Below are 13,049 nucleotides of genomic sequence, written 5' to 3' on the forward strand. Positions count from 1 at the left end.
AGAACGCCATCAGACAGGATGCTGCCAAGCTTTGTCCCACCTTAGGGCCTTTACCCTTGCTGCACCCTCTTCCTGGGATGCTCTTTCCCCAGATTTTCCCATGGCTGGCTCCCAAATGTCACCTCCCAGAGGGGCCTTCCCTCGATCGACATTAGTCCTTCCTCCCACCTTCACCTCTACACAAGCTCATCACCCGCTTTATTTTCTTAATAGCATTTACCACTCTACAAAACGCTATTGCCTGTCTTTCCCTTTAGCGTGTAGGCCCTCTGCACCTCTTGGTTCCAGAACTCCCCGCAACCCGCGCGGTCCTACTCAGCCCAGCGCTAGCCCCCGGCGCCTCCTCGGCTCCCACAGCCTCTGAACTCCTAACGCGGATGTCTCCTACAGTGCTGCCGCCCTGAGCTCCCCCTGGCGGCCAAAGAACCTCACTGCTCCAGCCCGGCACAAACACGTGGACACCGCCTTGGACCCCAGTCCGCTTTATTCCGGAGGGCGGGAGACTGAACAGCCCAACCGACGGGGCGAGTTAGGAGGTAGGCGGAGTCTTGTGTGTGTGGGAGGTCCCGGAGGCGGCTGGTGGGCGGGGTCTAAAGGGAGCGGCCAGTAAGGAGGGCTCGCTCGCTGTTCAGGGCCTGTGGAGTGGGCGCGTTCCAGGACGAGGGGGCGTGGCCCACCGTGCCCCGGTAGGTGGGCGGGGCTTCGGTGGGTCAGGCGGCACCAGAGCGGCCTACATGCCGGGCACAGTCCCGTTGGTCTCCATGTCGGTGAGGTTGCCCCGCAGGTCCTGCTCCTCCTCGAAGGCCTTGAACAGTGAGTTGAAGTTGCCGGCTCCAAAACCCTGGAGCGGGAGAAAGGAGGTGAGCTGCGGACCCAGAAAGCCAACCGCTGGGGACAGGCGGTCCTTAGTGGTACCTGGTGGTTGTAGCGCTGAATGACTTCCAGGAAGAGCGTGGGCCGGTCCTGCATGGGCTTGGTGAAAATCTGCAGGAGGTAGCCTTTCTCGTCGTAGTCCACCAGGATTTTCAGCTCCTAGGTGGGAGACAGGGGACTGGGTAAGGGGGAGGCTGGCTGGCCCCTCTAGCCTGAAATGGTGGGATATTTAGAAAGGCCATGGGGGCTCCTGCACCCCCAAAGCCAAGAAAAGACCCTTTTCTGCAGCAGTTCCAGACACCTCCACCTCCCCGCCTCAGCCCCTGTGTTAGACACCCAAGGCTGGCCTGGACCACCCAAGTAGCACCCACACAGCTCTCCCTGCTTCTGCTCTTGCCTCCTTACAATCCATCTTCCTCACTTTCAGGGATCTTTCAAAAATCAGATCATCTCACTCCCCTGTTTAAAACTCTCCAGTGCGGCTTCCCTGGTGGCGCAGTGGTTGAGAGTCTGCCTGCCAATGCAGGGGACACGGGTTCGTGCCCCGGTCCGGGAAGATCCCACGTGCCGTGGAGTGGCTGGGCCCGTGAGCCATGGCCGCTGAGCCTGCGCGTCCGGAGCCTGTGCTCCACAACAGGAGAGGCCACAACAGTGAGAGGCCCACGTACGGCAAAAAAAAAGTAGAAGTAGAGTTACCATATGACCGACCCAGGAATTTAACTCCTAGGTATCTACCCAAGAGAATTAAAACGTATGTCCACACAGCTACTTGTTACCCAGATGATCATAGCATTATTCATGATAGCCAAAAAGTGGAAACAAATGTCCATCAACTGATGAGTGGGTAAGCAAAATGTGGTCTATTCATCCAATGGAATATTATTCAGCTATAAAAAGGAACAAAGTACTGACACGTGCTACAATATGGATGAACCTTGAAAACATGATGCTGAGTGAAAGAAACCAGTCACAAAAGATTATGTGATTCCATTTATATGACATGTTCAGAAAAAGCAGCTCTATAGAGACAGAAGATCAGTGGTTGCCTAGGGCTGAGGGTGAGGAGGTGGAATGGGGAGATTGAGAGGTGGTTTCTAAGAGGTTTCAGGTCTCCTTTTAGAGCGATGAAAATATTCCAAAATTGATTTCAATGATGGCTGCATAATATAGTGAAGAGCCAAAACCCACTGAATTGTGTATTTTTAAAAATGATGTATGTTATGTGCCTTAAATATCAATAAAGCTGTCAAAAACAAAACCAGAAAAACCTCCAATGGTTTCTGGCCACAGAAGAACAAAATCCGAACTCCTAAATAGCCTACCAGAGGAATCGGCTCCTGCCTACCTCTTTGACCTGGGCCACTCCTCAAACACGTCCTTTCATTCACTCTGGCCCTCTCTGTTTCTCAAATACTCAGAGCTTGCTCTTACCTCAGGACATTTGCACTAGCTGTTCCCTCTGCCAGGACTGCTCTTTCTCTAGGTCTTCACACAGCCAACTCCCTTTCATCATCTTGATTTCACTGAAATGTCACCTCCTCAGAGAGGCCTTCCCTGACTGCCTCCTATGTAGCAGCCCCAGATCACTCTCTGTCATAGCCTGTTTTAAGTTTCTGCACAGCACCAACTCTCTCTCTCTCTCCAATGGTGTTTGTGTTATTTATTTGTCATCTGTCTTCTCACTAGAATGCAAGTTCCATGGTCTCCTTTCCTGGCTGCATCCCAGTGCCTGATGCAAGGTTGAGACAGCATTTGTGAGGCAAGATGGAACTCAGGGCTTGTTCTCCTCGTCTGACCGAGGATCCTGTTCGAGGCCTTACCTCCAGAACATCAATATTCTCCTTCACCCGGATCTTGGCCGACTTGAGCTTCTCCCGCAGTTGTTTGTAGTATGTGGACGGAACAGCCAAAAACTCCATGCCTCTCTCTCTCAAGTGGCGAATCTGTCTCAGAGCAGGGTCAAGGTCAGTCTTCTCTCCATGCTCAACACTCCCAGCCAGGGGGAAGTGCTGGGCCAGGAGGAGGCAGGGTCCCTACTCCAGCTTCCCCAAACTGCCAGGATGCAGTGTGACCTCATCCCCTTCCTTCTTTGGGCCTTGTGGGTCCCGATGGAAGAACAGCAATCACTAACATTTATGGAACCTCACTACGTGCCTCTCTTGAGCACTTTCTATGTACTGTCTCATTATGTCGATGCACTAATCTTTTGAGACATTTAGATGATTGTTCTCCCCATTTCATAGCTGGGAAAACTGAGGCATTGAGAGATTAAGTATTAATATCTATTCTCAACATAGGAGCCAGAGGGATTTTACTAAAATACAAGTCAAATCATGTCACTCCTCTGCTTACCAACGGTGGTGTCTCAGAGTCAAATTTAAAGTCCTCACTATCTGCCCCTACTCCTACCTTCTGACCGCATCTCCTACCCTTCTCTTCCTTGTTCATTCTGTTCCAGCTGTTCCTTTAACCTTCCTCTACCCTGGATGTCCCTTATTCCTGGGGCGCTTTCCCCAGATTTCCACTGCTTCCTCTCTCCTCTGCATTTTTTTTTTTTTTTTTTGGGATACGCGGGCCTCTCACTGTTGTGGCCTCTCCTGTTGCGGAGCACAGGCTCCGGACGCGCAGGCTCAGCGGCCATGGCTCACAGGCCCAGCCGCTCCGCGGCATGTGGGATCTTCCCGGACCGGGGCACGAACCCGCGTCCCCTGCATCGGCAGGCGGACTCTCAACCACTGCGCCACCAGGGGAGCCCAACGTCTTCTGCATTCTTAAATGTCTCCTTCTTAGCGCCAGGACTTTGGTGACCGCCTAATTTAAATATACAAAGTCCTGGGACTTCCCTGGTGGTCCAGTGGGTAAGACTCTGCCCTCCCAGTGCAGGGGCCTGGGTTCGATCCCTGGTCAGGGAACTAGATCCTACATGACGCAACTAAGAAGCCCGCGTGCCACAACGAAGATCCCGTGTGCCGCAGCTAAGACCTGGCACAGCCAAAATAAATAAATGAGAAAGAAAAACTTGAAATTAAAAAAAAAAAATGTCCTTCACCCTCCCTCGCCCATGGCCCTGCTTGAGTTTCCTCTAGAGCACTCACTGCCATCTAACGGAGATATTTTACTAATTTTGTTTTGTGCCTCCGTAAGGGTAGAAACTATTGTCTTGTTGGCTAATGTGTCCCAGGTACCTGAAACAGTGCCTGGCACATAGTAGGTGCTCAATAAGCATCTGTTGCGTGAATGAATGAATGAAGTTGCCATGGGCATGGTGAATTCTTGGTTGGGCCGGGGCTGAGTGGGACAGGCCAGGCTCTTGTCCACTTGGTCGTACTGCCACATTAAGAACAGGTAGGACCCAGCCTCCCCAAGGGCTGGAGCCATAGACTCAGGACATTTAGTTTGGATGAAAGGACCTAGTGGATCTTGTAGCTTAATATCCTCATTTTCAATTTGATGCAGCTGAAGCCCAGAGAGGGGGTTGAATCCCCCAAAGACTCACAGTACGTTACTGGCAGAACCAGGTCTAGGGCCCAGGCTTCTTGTTACTCTGGCACTTGCTACTTCTGTAGCAGAGAGACCAAACTCTCTAGGGTGGGAATATGCCTGCACATGAATGGCACGAGCCAGTAAGGGAGCCCTGTCAGCCGTCTGGGCTGACGAAGGGGACCCAGGACTGCCCCTCGTCACCCCCATCCCCAGCCTCTGACTCCGTTTTGCAGAGTTTGGCTCTGGAGCTGAATGGGAGGTGAATTAGGACCAGGAATGGGCTTCTAACCGCTGTGATGATGTCTTCAGTCTTGAGAGCGATGTGCTGGACCCCAGCGCCCCCGTTATAGTCCACATATTCCTGTGGGAGGGAAGCAAGGAAACCATTGTCAGTGGCCCCGTCACCCACACCCCTGCCCCTGCAAGAGCCCTCAAACCTCTTCCCTGCTTCGTTCTTCCCCAGCCAAGGCCCCCGGGGCCCGAGGGAGGCCCCACCTGGATCTGGGACTTCTTCCTGCCCGGCGCTGGCTCGTTAATGGGCATTTTGATGGACTCCTCGTAATTGGCCACCACGATGGACCGCAGAGAGCTGTACTCCGTGTGCACCTGCGTGTCATCCACGGACCAGAAACGGTGGAACTGCAGGTTCTTCAGGTACCTGTGGGGGGTGGCCGGAAGGGCACAATGGCTCTGATGTTGGCCTGGGACCTGCCCCCTGCCCCTATTCCACCTTCCAGAATTTGTTCCCTGAGCAGGCTCCAAAAAGGGTACCACCTTTCACATCACGCACATCATGGGTTTGTACCTTTATTATGACAATTTTCCTTTGGGTGGAAGTAAAGCATCTGATAACAAGATCCGTATACATGGCACCGCTCCAACAGATGGAGGTGCTTTTGAGAAAGGGTACTTGCTTCTAATTTGCACACACGTGCTCTTTGGGTAGTGACAGCCTTCCTCCAAGCCTCCCTGGACTGTGACACCCCCTGTGTTGATTCCCCAAGGTTCCTCAGAGGGAGGACCGGTGGGTCACTTTGGGCCTTAAATCCTCTGGTCTCCATGGTGACAGTTTTTCAGGGAACAGATGAATCAGTGACCTCAGACTAACCTGGCACCACCTCGTGCTCTATTTCCTGACAACACCTGGGAGTGGGCCTGTCACACATGAGGGAAGGGCTTGGGCCAGGGACTCACCATTCTGAGGCAGACAGCATCTCCTGATCAGGCTGGTTTCCCACAATGTGATCAATTCTCTCGAGACTGCAGTTGGGCCTGGGAGAGGGAGGCAGTTAGGGGGTGAGGAGAAGGCTACTCCCTAAATCTCTTCCTTCCACCAGCCCCTCAATAACAGTAGCTGCTCATTATTTCCATAGCACTTACTATAGACACACTATCTGCATCAACTCACGCACTATTACTAGCCCCATTTTACAGATGAAGAAACTGAGGCTTAGAAAAATAACTTGCCAAGGTTAAATAGCTAGTAAGTGACAGAGCTGGGATTTGAACCAAGGCAGTTGGGTTCCAGACCCTAGGCTCTTGGCCTCTATGCTGCCTCTTCAAGCCATCCTGGGATGCTCGGGGGCTCCCCAGCAGGGACCAAGATGCTCTGTCCCCTCTGCATGGAAGAGAGGGCACCCCACCCTTGCCCCAAGGGGCACTCACAGCTTGGGAAGTAGGGGGTCGACGAATGCTGGGGCCTCGAATCCAGGCAGGAACCAGCCGGTGTAGTTCATCTTCTCCACCAGGGTGTGTGTAGTATCCCCATACTGTGGGTGGCGAACAGCCTGAGGTCCCATCCCTGCTGAGGCCAGGCTGCATTTCATGGTGCCAACACAGCCCTGGGTTCCAACCCAGACCTGGCCCTAACTCCAAGTGTGATTTTGGGCAAGTCACTTCCCCTTTCCAAAATGAATTGCAGTCTGACATTTGGGAATTTGACAGTCTGTCTGCCCCACAGGACCAGAAGCTCTGTGGAGGCAGGGATGCCGTTTTGCTCATGATGCTGTCCTGGCACATAATAGGTGCTCAATTAAAATGTGTTGCCTGAATGAAGATGATGAGGGTGTTGGATCTAATTATATGGAAGGGCCTTTTCAATCATTCTAACAATCTTTGAGTTGTATTAAATCTTGAGGAGGAAGGACCTATGATTGTATCAGGTGCTAAACAGACTTGGTAGTCTTTGCTGCGTGTCTGTGATATGCCAAGCGCTGTTGTTCTAAGTGCTATACACGAATCATCTCATTTGATCCTTTAAATGACCATGGGAGGAGTTATAGCTGAAGAAACAGGCACAGGACGGTTAATTAGCGTGTGGCAGATCACACAGGTGGACCACGCAGGTGGTAACTTGCTCATTTAAACGGAGTCCCAGGGAGGTGAAGTGATTTGCCCAAAGTCACATAGCTTGAGTGGGGCGGGGCTTCCCTCCCACCTCCTTCCCCAGACCCACCCATCTCCTTCCTTGCATCCCCATGCTATCAGCCCCCACTGGGGAGGAAGGGAAGCCCAGAGGCGTGACTGGTAGCCCTCCTCAGCTTCTGCACACCAGCCAAGAATACAGGAGATCAGGGTCCAGGGAGAATGTCTGCACTTTGAGGCACAAGTGTGGGATGGTATAATGGAGTCAGGGGCTGCGGAGGGGGGTCCTGGCATCTAAGTGGGTGCTGACGGCAGGAGAGGTGGGGCACTGAGGTTAACTCACCGTCTGCAGCACAGCAAACTTCACCTTCCCAAACTTATCTTGCTCTACCCAGGGTTCCCGCACGATCTTGGCGCCTCGTTCCCGGGCTTTCTGCAGAGGAGATGGGGTGGGGAGGTGGTCAGTGCTGGACCCTCAGTGCTGGACCCTTTGGCTGCCGCTGCTGGATCCCCTCTGCGTGGTCCTGCCGCAGCCTCCTCCAGTTTTTCCAGCCCCAGGCAGGAACTCCAGCGAACTTTAGCTGTTGCCCTTGACACCCATGGCTCATGCCCATTTGGCAGATAGGGAAACTGAGGTCCAGGCCCAGAGCTGGGGCTATTTAAGACAAACCAGGTGGGGGTGGGGGTCTGTCCTGCCTGTCCTGTGCTAACTCACTCTGTGGCCCTTCGCCCTCTCTAGTCCTCAGTTTCTTCATCTGTAAAAAGGGTGGTTGGAAAGACAAATACAAGCTGACATTTATTGAGCACCTACTATGTGTCACACCCTCTGCCAAGTGCCTTACATGCATGAATCATGTATTTGATATTTAGCAAAACCTTATTACTGCATGTCTATGCTTATCACATGTCAGGCACTGTTGTAAGTACTAGCCTCTTTAATCTGCACAGAAACATTACATGAAAGGCACTATAACTGTCTCTATTTCATAGATGAGAACATTGAGGCACAGAGAATTTAAGTCACTCACCTGAAGTCACACAGCTAATAAGATAGAGACCCAGCAGTCTGCCTCTGGAATCTACACTCTGAACATCTAAACTGCCTCTTGAATACAGCGTTTGGTACAGTCATGCCCAAGAAATGATAATTGTGACCTCGTTTCCTCTTTGTAACAACTCAGTGAGGTAGGTGGTTATCCCCATTTTACAGATGCAGAAACTGAGGCTCAGACAGAGGTTGCACGGCTACTAAGGGGCAGGGTGTCACTGGAACTCAGGTGTGTGTCAACCAACATCTGGGCACATCACTCCAGCGTGGCAGTGTCCTCCAGCCCCGACTGATGGGGGTCCCTGTCGCAGACAGAGGGCAGGCCGAGCCTTACTGCTTCGTCTCCGCGCCAGCCCAGGTGCGGCCTCACCTGCACGATGTAGTCACAATCCTCCACCTCGAAGGCAATGTCCTTCACTCCGTCGCCATGTTTCACCAGGTGATCGCCCATCTCTGTGGCCGGCAGGGGAGGCAGGTGGCGCTGGAGTCATGGCCCCTCCCTGAACCCTGATCCACCCCTGTGTCCCTAACCCCCACCCACAAAACCATGTCTCCACTCCCTGGCACCCCGAACCCTCTGGGGCCCCCTCACCTTTGTTCCAGGGGTTGAGGGCAGAGGAGAAGATGAACACAATCTAAGATGTAGAGGAGAAGGGAGGTGTGGCTGGTGGCTCAGGTGAGCTTCTAGAGGTGCATCCCCGGCCCCCCTCCCTGCCCACCAGTGAGATACCCCTGGTGGGACATTAGGACAAGACCCCTCTTCCCAGCCAGGCAGGACTGTTGACCCTGGGTTCCTGTTCTTTCTCAGCCTTAGCTTCCCCTCTGGTCCTGAGGGATGGGGGCTTCTCCCGTGACAGACCCTCCTGGGGCCTTGGGATGAGCTGCCAGTCAAGCCTCCCAGTGGGGAGAGCCCCAGGGATCCATGGACCAGGGCACTGCTTAGATTTCCAGTCTGACGTCTGAGGCCTTTGCCAACTTTTCCTGAACATCTGTGAGACCAGCGTCGGGCCAGGCCGAGAAGTAGACCAAACCAAGAAGGTCCCTGTTGCATGTCGTGCGAAGGTGCCGGTGGAGGGCCCAGTGAAGGCTGACCTCAGTGCACGCTCCGCTAACCACACCGGGCAGCCTGGAAGAGCACCGGGCCGCCTGGAGGAAGGGCTTCCTGGCCTCCTGCACCCAGAGGTGCCAGAGCTGTCAGGGAGCTCAGAGACCAGCAGGGAGAGAGATGGCCCTCCTGGATGGGTAGGGTCCTGGGTGGAGACTCACCTTCCCTTGCTTGATCACGTGGCTGACCGTCTCCCGGGAACCCGTCTCCAGGCCCTTGTAGGCTAGGGGTTCAAAGCCCATCTTGCTGCAGTAGTACGACGCAGCCTGAATCACAGAGTTGCAGACGGGCCCGTGAGGGTCGAGGGGCAGGCCCCCAGTCCCCCAAGCCTATCTGCCCTGTTGCCCCAGCTGCCGAGATCCTCCTGGGAAGAAAGCCTGCTCCCTGGCCCACGCTGATCTCAGGTAAGTTTCCCACTGGGGTCCGTGGCCCTGATTGTGTAATTAGGATCCAAAGAGTGACTGTCCTTCCTGGGACTCTCCCAACATTGGCCCTGATCCTCCCGTCCCAGGGCCCAATCACAGACCCGGCTGGAGACCTGCCCTTGTCCTGGAGGCCCCCTTGCCTGCCCTCTATCCACTCCCAACACCTTGCCCAGCTTTTACCTGCTTCGCATTGCCAACCCAGAAGGTCACGGAGTGAAAGTGGAGGAATCGGCCTCTCTCAGGCTGCAGAAGAAGAGAAGGGGCAAGGCTCAGTCCCTAGAAGTGGGTCTAGAAAAGTGCAAGTGGAGAGGTGTCCCCTAGCCACCTCCCTTGTCCCACCCTCAATCCAAGAACTGAGGAGAAGCCAACCCACCCTACTCTGCTGCCCTGAAGGCTTGCCAAGCCTCGAAAGGTTTCTCATGTAGAAACTGAGCTCCTGTGGGCTCAGGATTGGTGAGCCCCCCTCTCCCCCGGGAGGCCTGCCCAAGTTTCACAGGGGGAAACAGCTTTATGCTGCAGCGACACAGATTTAAGTTAGACCTTAGAAAGAACTTCCAGACAGGATTAAGGGATTGGCAGGAATTTAAGAAGAGGTAAAAGTTTTTCTTAGGAGGGCAAGGTTGAGTCCAGCTCAGTCTAGACGTGGCAGGGGGGGCAGAGATGAACTTGAGTGTGCATCCAGAACGTCACGTAACCCTTGTAGCTATTATTCCTCTTCTGCTCTTTGCTAGCATCCCGGTCTCCCGGGGCCCTGACCCCACATTTCCCCTCCTGCTTACCTTCTCTCCTTTGTTGCTGTAAGTCGTCTAAGGAGAAAGAAAAGGACAGTAAGACATGGAAACTTGGACACAAGGTGCTTCTGGAAATCTCACTCCAGATCCGTGCCGTTGGCAAAAGCTGCCATGGCTCCAGGCAGGCTCTTACCATGACTGATCTTGGTCACACTTCCTCCTGGGAAGACTGGGATGAGAGGCCAGCAGAGTGCTGGACAGAAATATTTAACACCCAGCAAGTCCCGCCCCTGGCCTCCTGGCCTTCCTGGGGGTGGGAGGTGATCCTGGAAGCTCCTAGGCCTGGAAGCCTCTGATCCAGGCACGGCCTCATTGGACAGTGTGATGCTGTCAGGCCTAGAAAGGGGGAGTGACTCGCCCAAGGCCACCAGCCAGTTGGGGGCAGAGCCGGGGCCAGAAGCCAAGGGCACATTCTTTCCAGGACCCTGGGCTGGGACTGCGATCTTTGCCCTCCAGAATCCAAAGCTGAGAAGCCAAGGCCAGCTTGGGTGCAGAGGTGGCTCCAGAATTCTTATTCAGGGAGAATTTGAGGGGGGTTAGGGACTGGTCTTGAAGCCAGCCACTTGTGTGCATAGCAAGTGTATGGTTTATATTTAGGTAAAAAGCTTGTATTCAATAGTGGTTAGAGGCATGGGTGTGGGGGTTTGGATCCTGGAGGTCTACATACTATGTGACTGGGGAAAGTTACCGAACTCCTTTAAGCCTCAGTCTCCCATCTGTAAAATGGGAACAATAGTAGTGTAGCAGGGCATTAAATGAGATAAACGTAAGTTTTTGGAATAGAATCTGGCACACAGTAAGATCTCTGTTAATGCTGGTTATGATTAGTTATGTTTCTTTTGGGCTTTGCGGGGGGGGGGGGCTGATGGAGAATAGGGAGGCCTTGGCGTTGCCACAGCCTAGGTGTTGGGAAAGAGGTTGTGGCCCTACTCCTGGCCCAGAGTGGTGGGAAGGGGGAGCTTACGGCCCTGGGAGGAGGAAGGCCTGGGTTCCTCCCCAGCATCCCCCATACCCGAATCCTCAAGGCTCACTTTCCTGGAAGATGGAGTGGTAACTGCTGGCCAGCTGTGGCATTTACCTGAGGGCTCCAGGACAGCCCCCTGCCTCTAGCTCCACGTCCGTCCCCAGAAACTCTGTTGCTGAGACATCTTCCTGGGGAACTGACTTCATCAACTATCCTCATTGCCTGGAAACTCTTCCAAGACCCTGAAGCTGGCAGTCTCAGCCAGGGACTGTGCCAACCCCACCCCACCCTCTTGCATTTTGGCTCCCTAAATGTCCTGCATTAGCCGTTTTTGTTGTTGTTGTCTTTTGAGAGTAATATTTATTTTGTCCTAATTATAAATAACTCATAGGTTTTCTTTCCAATTTATTTAAACTAAAAAAAAAAAAAGTTTATGGGACTTCCCTGGCAGTCCATTGGTTAAGACTCTGCGCTTCCACTGCAGGGGCCGCGGGTTCGATCCCTGCTCGGGGAACTAGATGCCACATGCATGCCACAACTGAGTCCATATACTGCAGCTAAGAAGCCCGCATGCCACAACTAAAGATCTGAGGTGCTGCAACTAAAGATCCTGCATACCGCACCTAAGACCTGGCGCAGCCAAAATAAATAAATAAATATTGAAAAAATATTACACTGTGTATATATATACACACCACATTTTCTTTATCCATTCAGCCATTGATGGGCACTTAGGCTGCTTCTATATCTTGGATATTGTAAATAATGCTGCAATGAACATGGGGATGCAGATATCTTTTCGAGTTAGTATTTTTGTTTTCTTTGATATATACCCAGAAGTAGAATTGCTGGATCATAGTTCTACTTTTAATTTTTTGAGGAATCTCCATATTGTTTTCCATAGTGGCTGCACCAATTTACATTCCCACCAGCAGTGCACAAGGGTTTCCTTTTCTCCACATCCTTGCCAATGCTTATGTCTTGTCTTTTTTTTTTTGTGTGTGTGGTACGCGGGCCTCTCACTCTTGTGGCCTCTCCCGTTGCGGAGCACAGGCTCTGGACACGCAGGCTCAGTGGCCATGGCTCACGGGCCCAGCCGCTCCGCGGCATGTGGGATCTTCCCAGACCGGGGCACGAACCCGTGTCCCCTGCATCGGCAGGCAGACTCTCAACCACTGTACCGCCAGGGAAGCCCATGTCTTGTCTTTTTGATGATAGCCATTCTAACAGGTGTGAGGTGATAGCTTATGGTGGTCTTGATTTGCGTTTTCCTGACAATTAGTGATGTTCTGCATCTTTTCATGTACCTGTTTGCCATCTGTACATATGTCTTTGGAAGAATGTCTAGATCTTCTGCCCATTTTTCAATCCGATTATTTGTTTTTTTGCTAGTGAGTTATGAGTTCTTTATATTCAGTATATTTTAGATGTTATCCCCTTATCAAATATATGATTTGCAAATATTTCTTCCCACTCAGTAAGTGGCCTTTTCATTTTGTTGATGGTTTCCTTTGCTGTGCAGAAACTTTTTAGTTTGATGCTAGTCCCACTTGTTTATTTTTGCTTTTGCTTTTGGTGTGAGAAGCCTTTTTTTTTTTTAATACAGAAAAACATAATCTTGGCAAGTTATGACCTCTTGGATCATTCAATCCAACATTCTCATTTCTCAGATGAGAAAAACTGACAGACAGCAAGAAGGTGCCTGACATTACTTCCCTCTTTTCTTCCTCCCCCTCCTCCCTCCCTGCCTCCCATGTCTTTCCCTACCAACCAGGGAGCAGAGAGGGGCTTGTAGCAGGGAGGACTCCCCCTCCCCACCCTCCTCAGCAAAACCTGCTAGGTCCCCTGGGCCACTCTCAAGTTTCCACCTCTTCCAGGAAGCCCTCTCAGAACTCCCCAGCCCCAGGTCAGAGGTTCAGCTGCTTAGTTGCCATGGGTCAGCTTTAGTCAGCAACCCCCGAGGTGGGGCCCAGGACAATCAGAGAACTTTCCTAAG

The 13,049-nt window shown here is 52.5% G+C and overlaps 1 protein-coding gene across 1 annotated transcript; it reads right to left on the reverse strand.

The window, feature by feature from the left end:
* Positions 1-466: 466 nt before the first annotated feature.
* HPD (4-hydroxyphenylpyruvate dioxygenase) lies at positions 467-10,325 on the reverse strand. Its single transcript, XM_082853135.1, has 14 exons — positions 10,223-10,325; positions 10,078-10,104; positions 9,479-9,541; positions 9,035-9,139; positions 8,361-8,403; positions 8,139-8,221; positions 7,064-7,153; positions 6,022-6,125; positions 5,551-5,628; positions 4,852-5,014; positions 4,646-4,717; positions 2,694-2,816; positions 916-1,032; positions 467-841 (listed from the first exon to the last, which is right to left on the reverse strand). Exons 1-14 carry the CDS (start codon positions 10,223-10,225, stop codon positions 731-733), a joined length of 1,182 nt encoding a protein of 393 aa, XP_082709261.1. The 5' UTR covers positions 10,226-10,325; the 3' UTR covers positions 467-730.
* Between the last annotated feature and the right edge of the window lie 2,724 nt (positions 10,326-13,049).

Source organism: Leucopleurus acutus (genome assembly GCF_964270905.1).
Source record: "Leucopleurus acutus genome assembly, chromosome: 13".
Lineage (NCBI taxonomy): Eukaryota > Metazoa > Chordata > Mammalia > Artiodactyla > Delphinidae > Leucopleurus > Leucopleurus acutus.

Coding starts and splice junctions, on each gene's coding strand:
- HPD (XM_082853135.1), bottom strand. Junction 9,140..9,478: donor GGGTTGGCAATGCGAAGCAG/GTAAAAGCTGGG, acceptor TCTGTGATTCAG/GCTGCGTCGTACTACTGCAG. Junction 4,718..4,851: donor GGAAGAAGTCCCAGATCCAG/GTGGGGCCTCCC, acceptor TCCCTCCCACAG/GAATATGTGGACTATAACGG.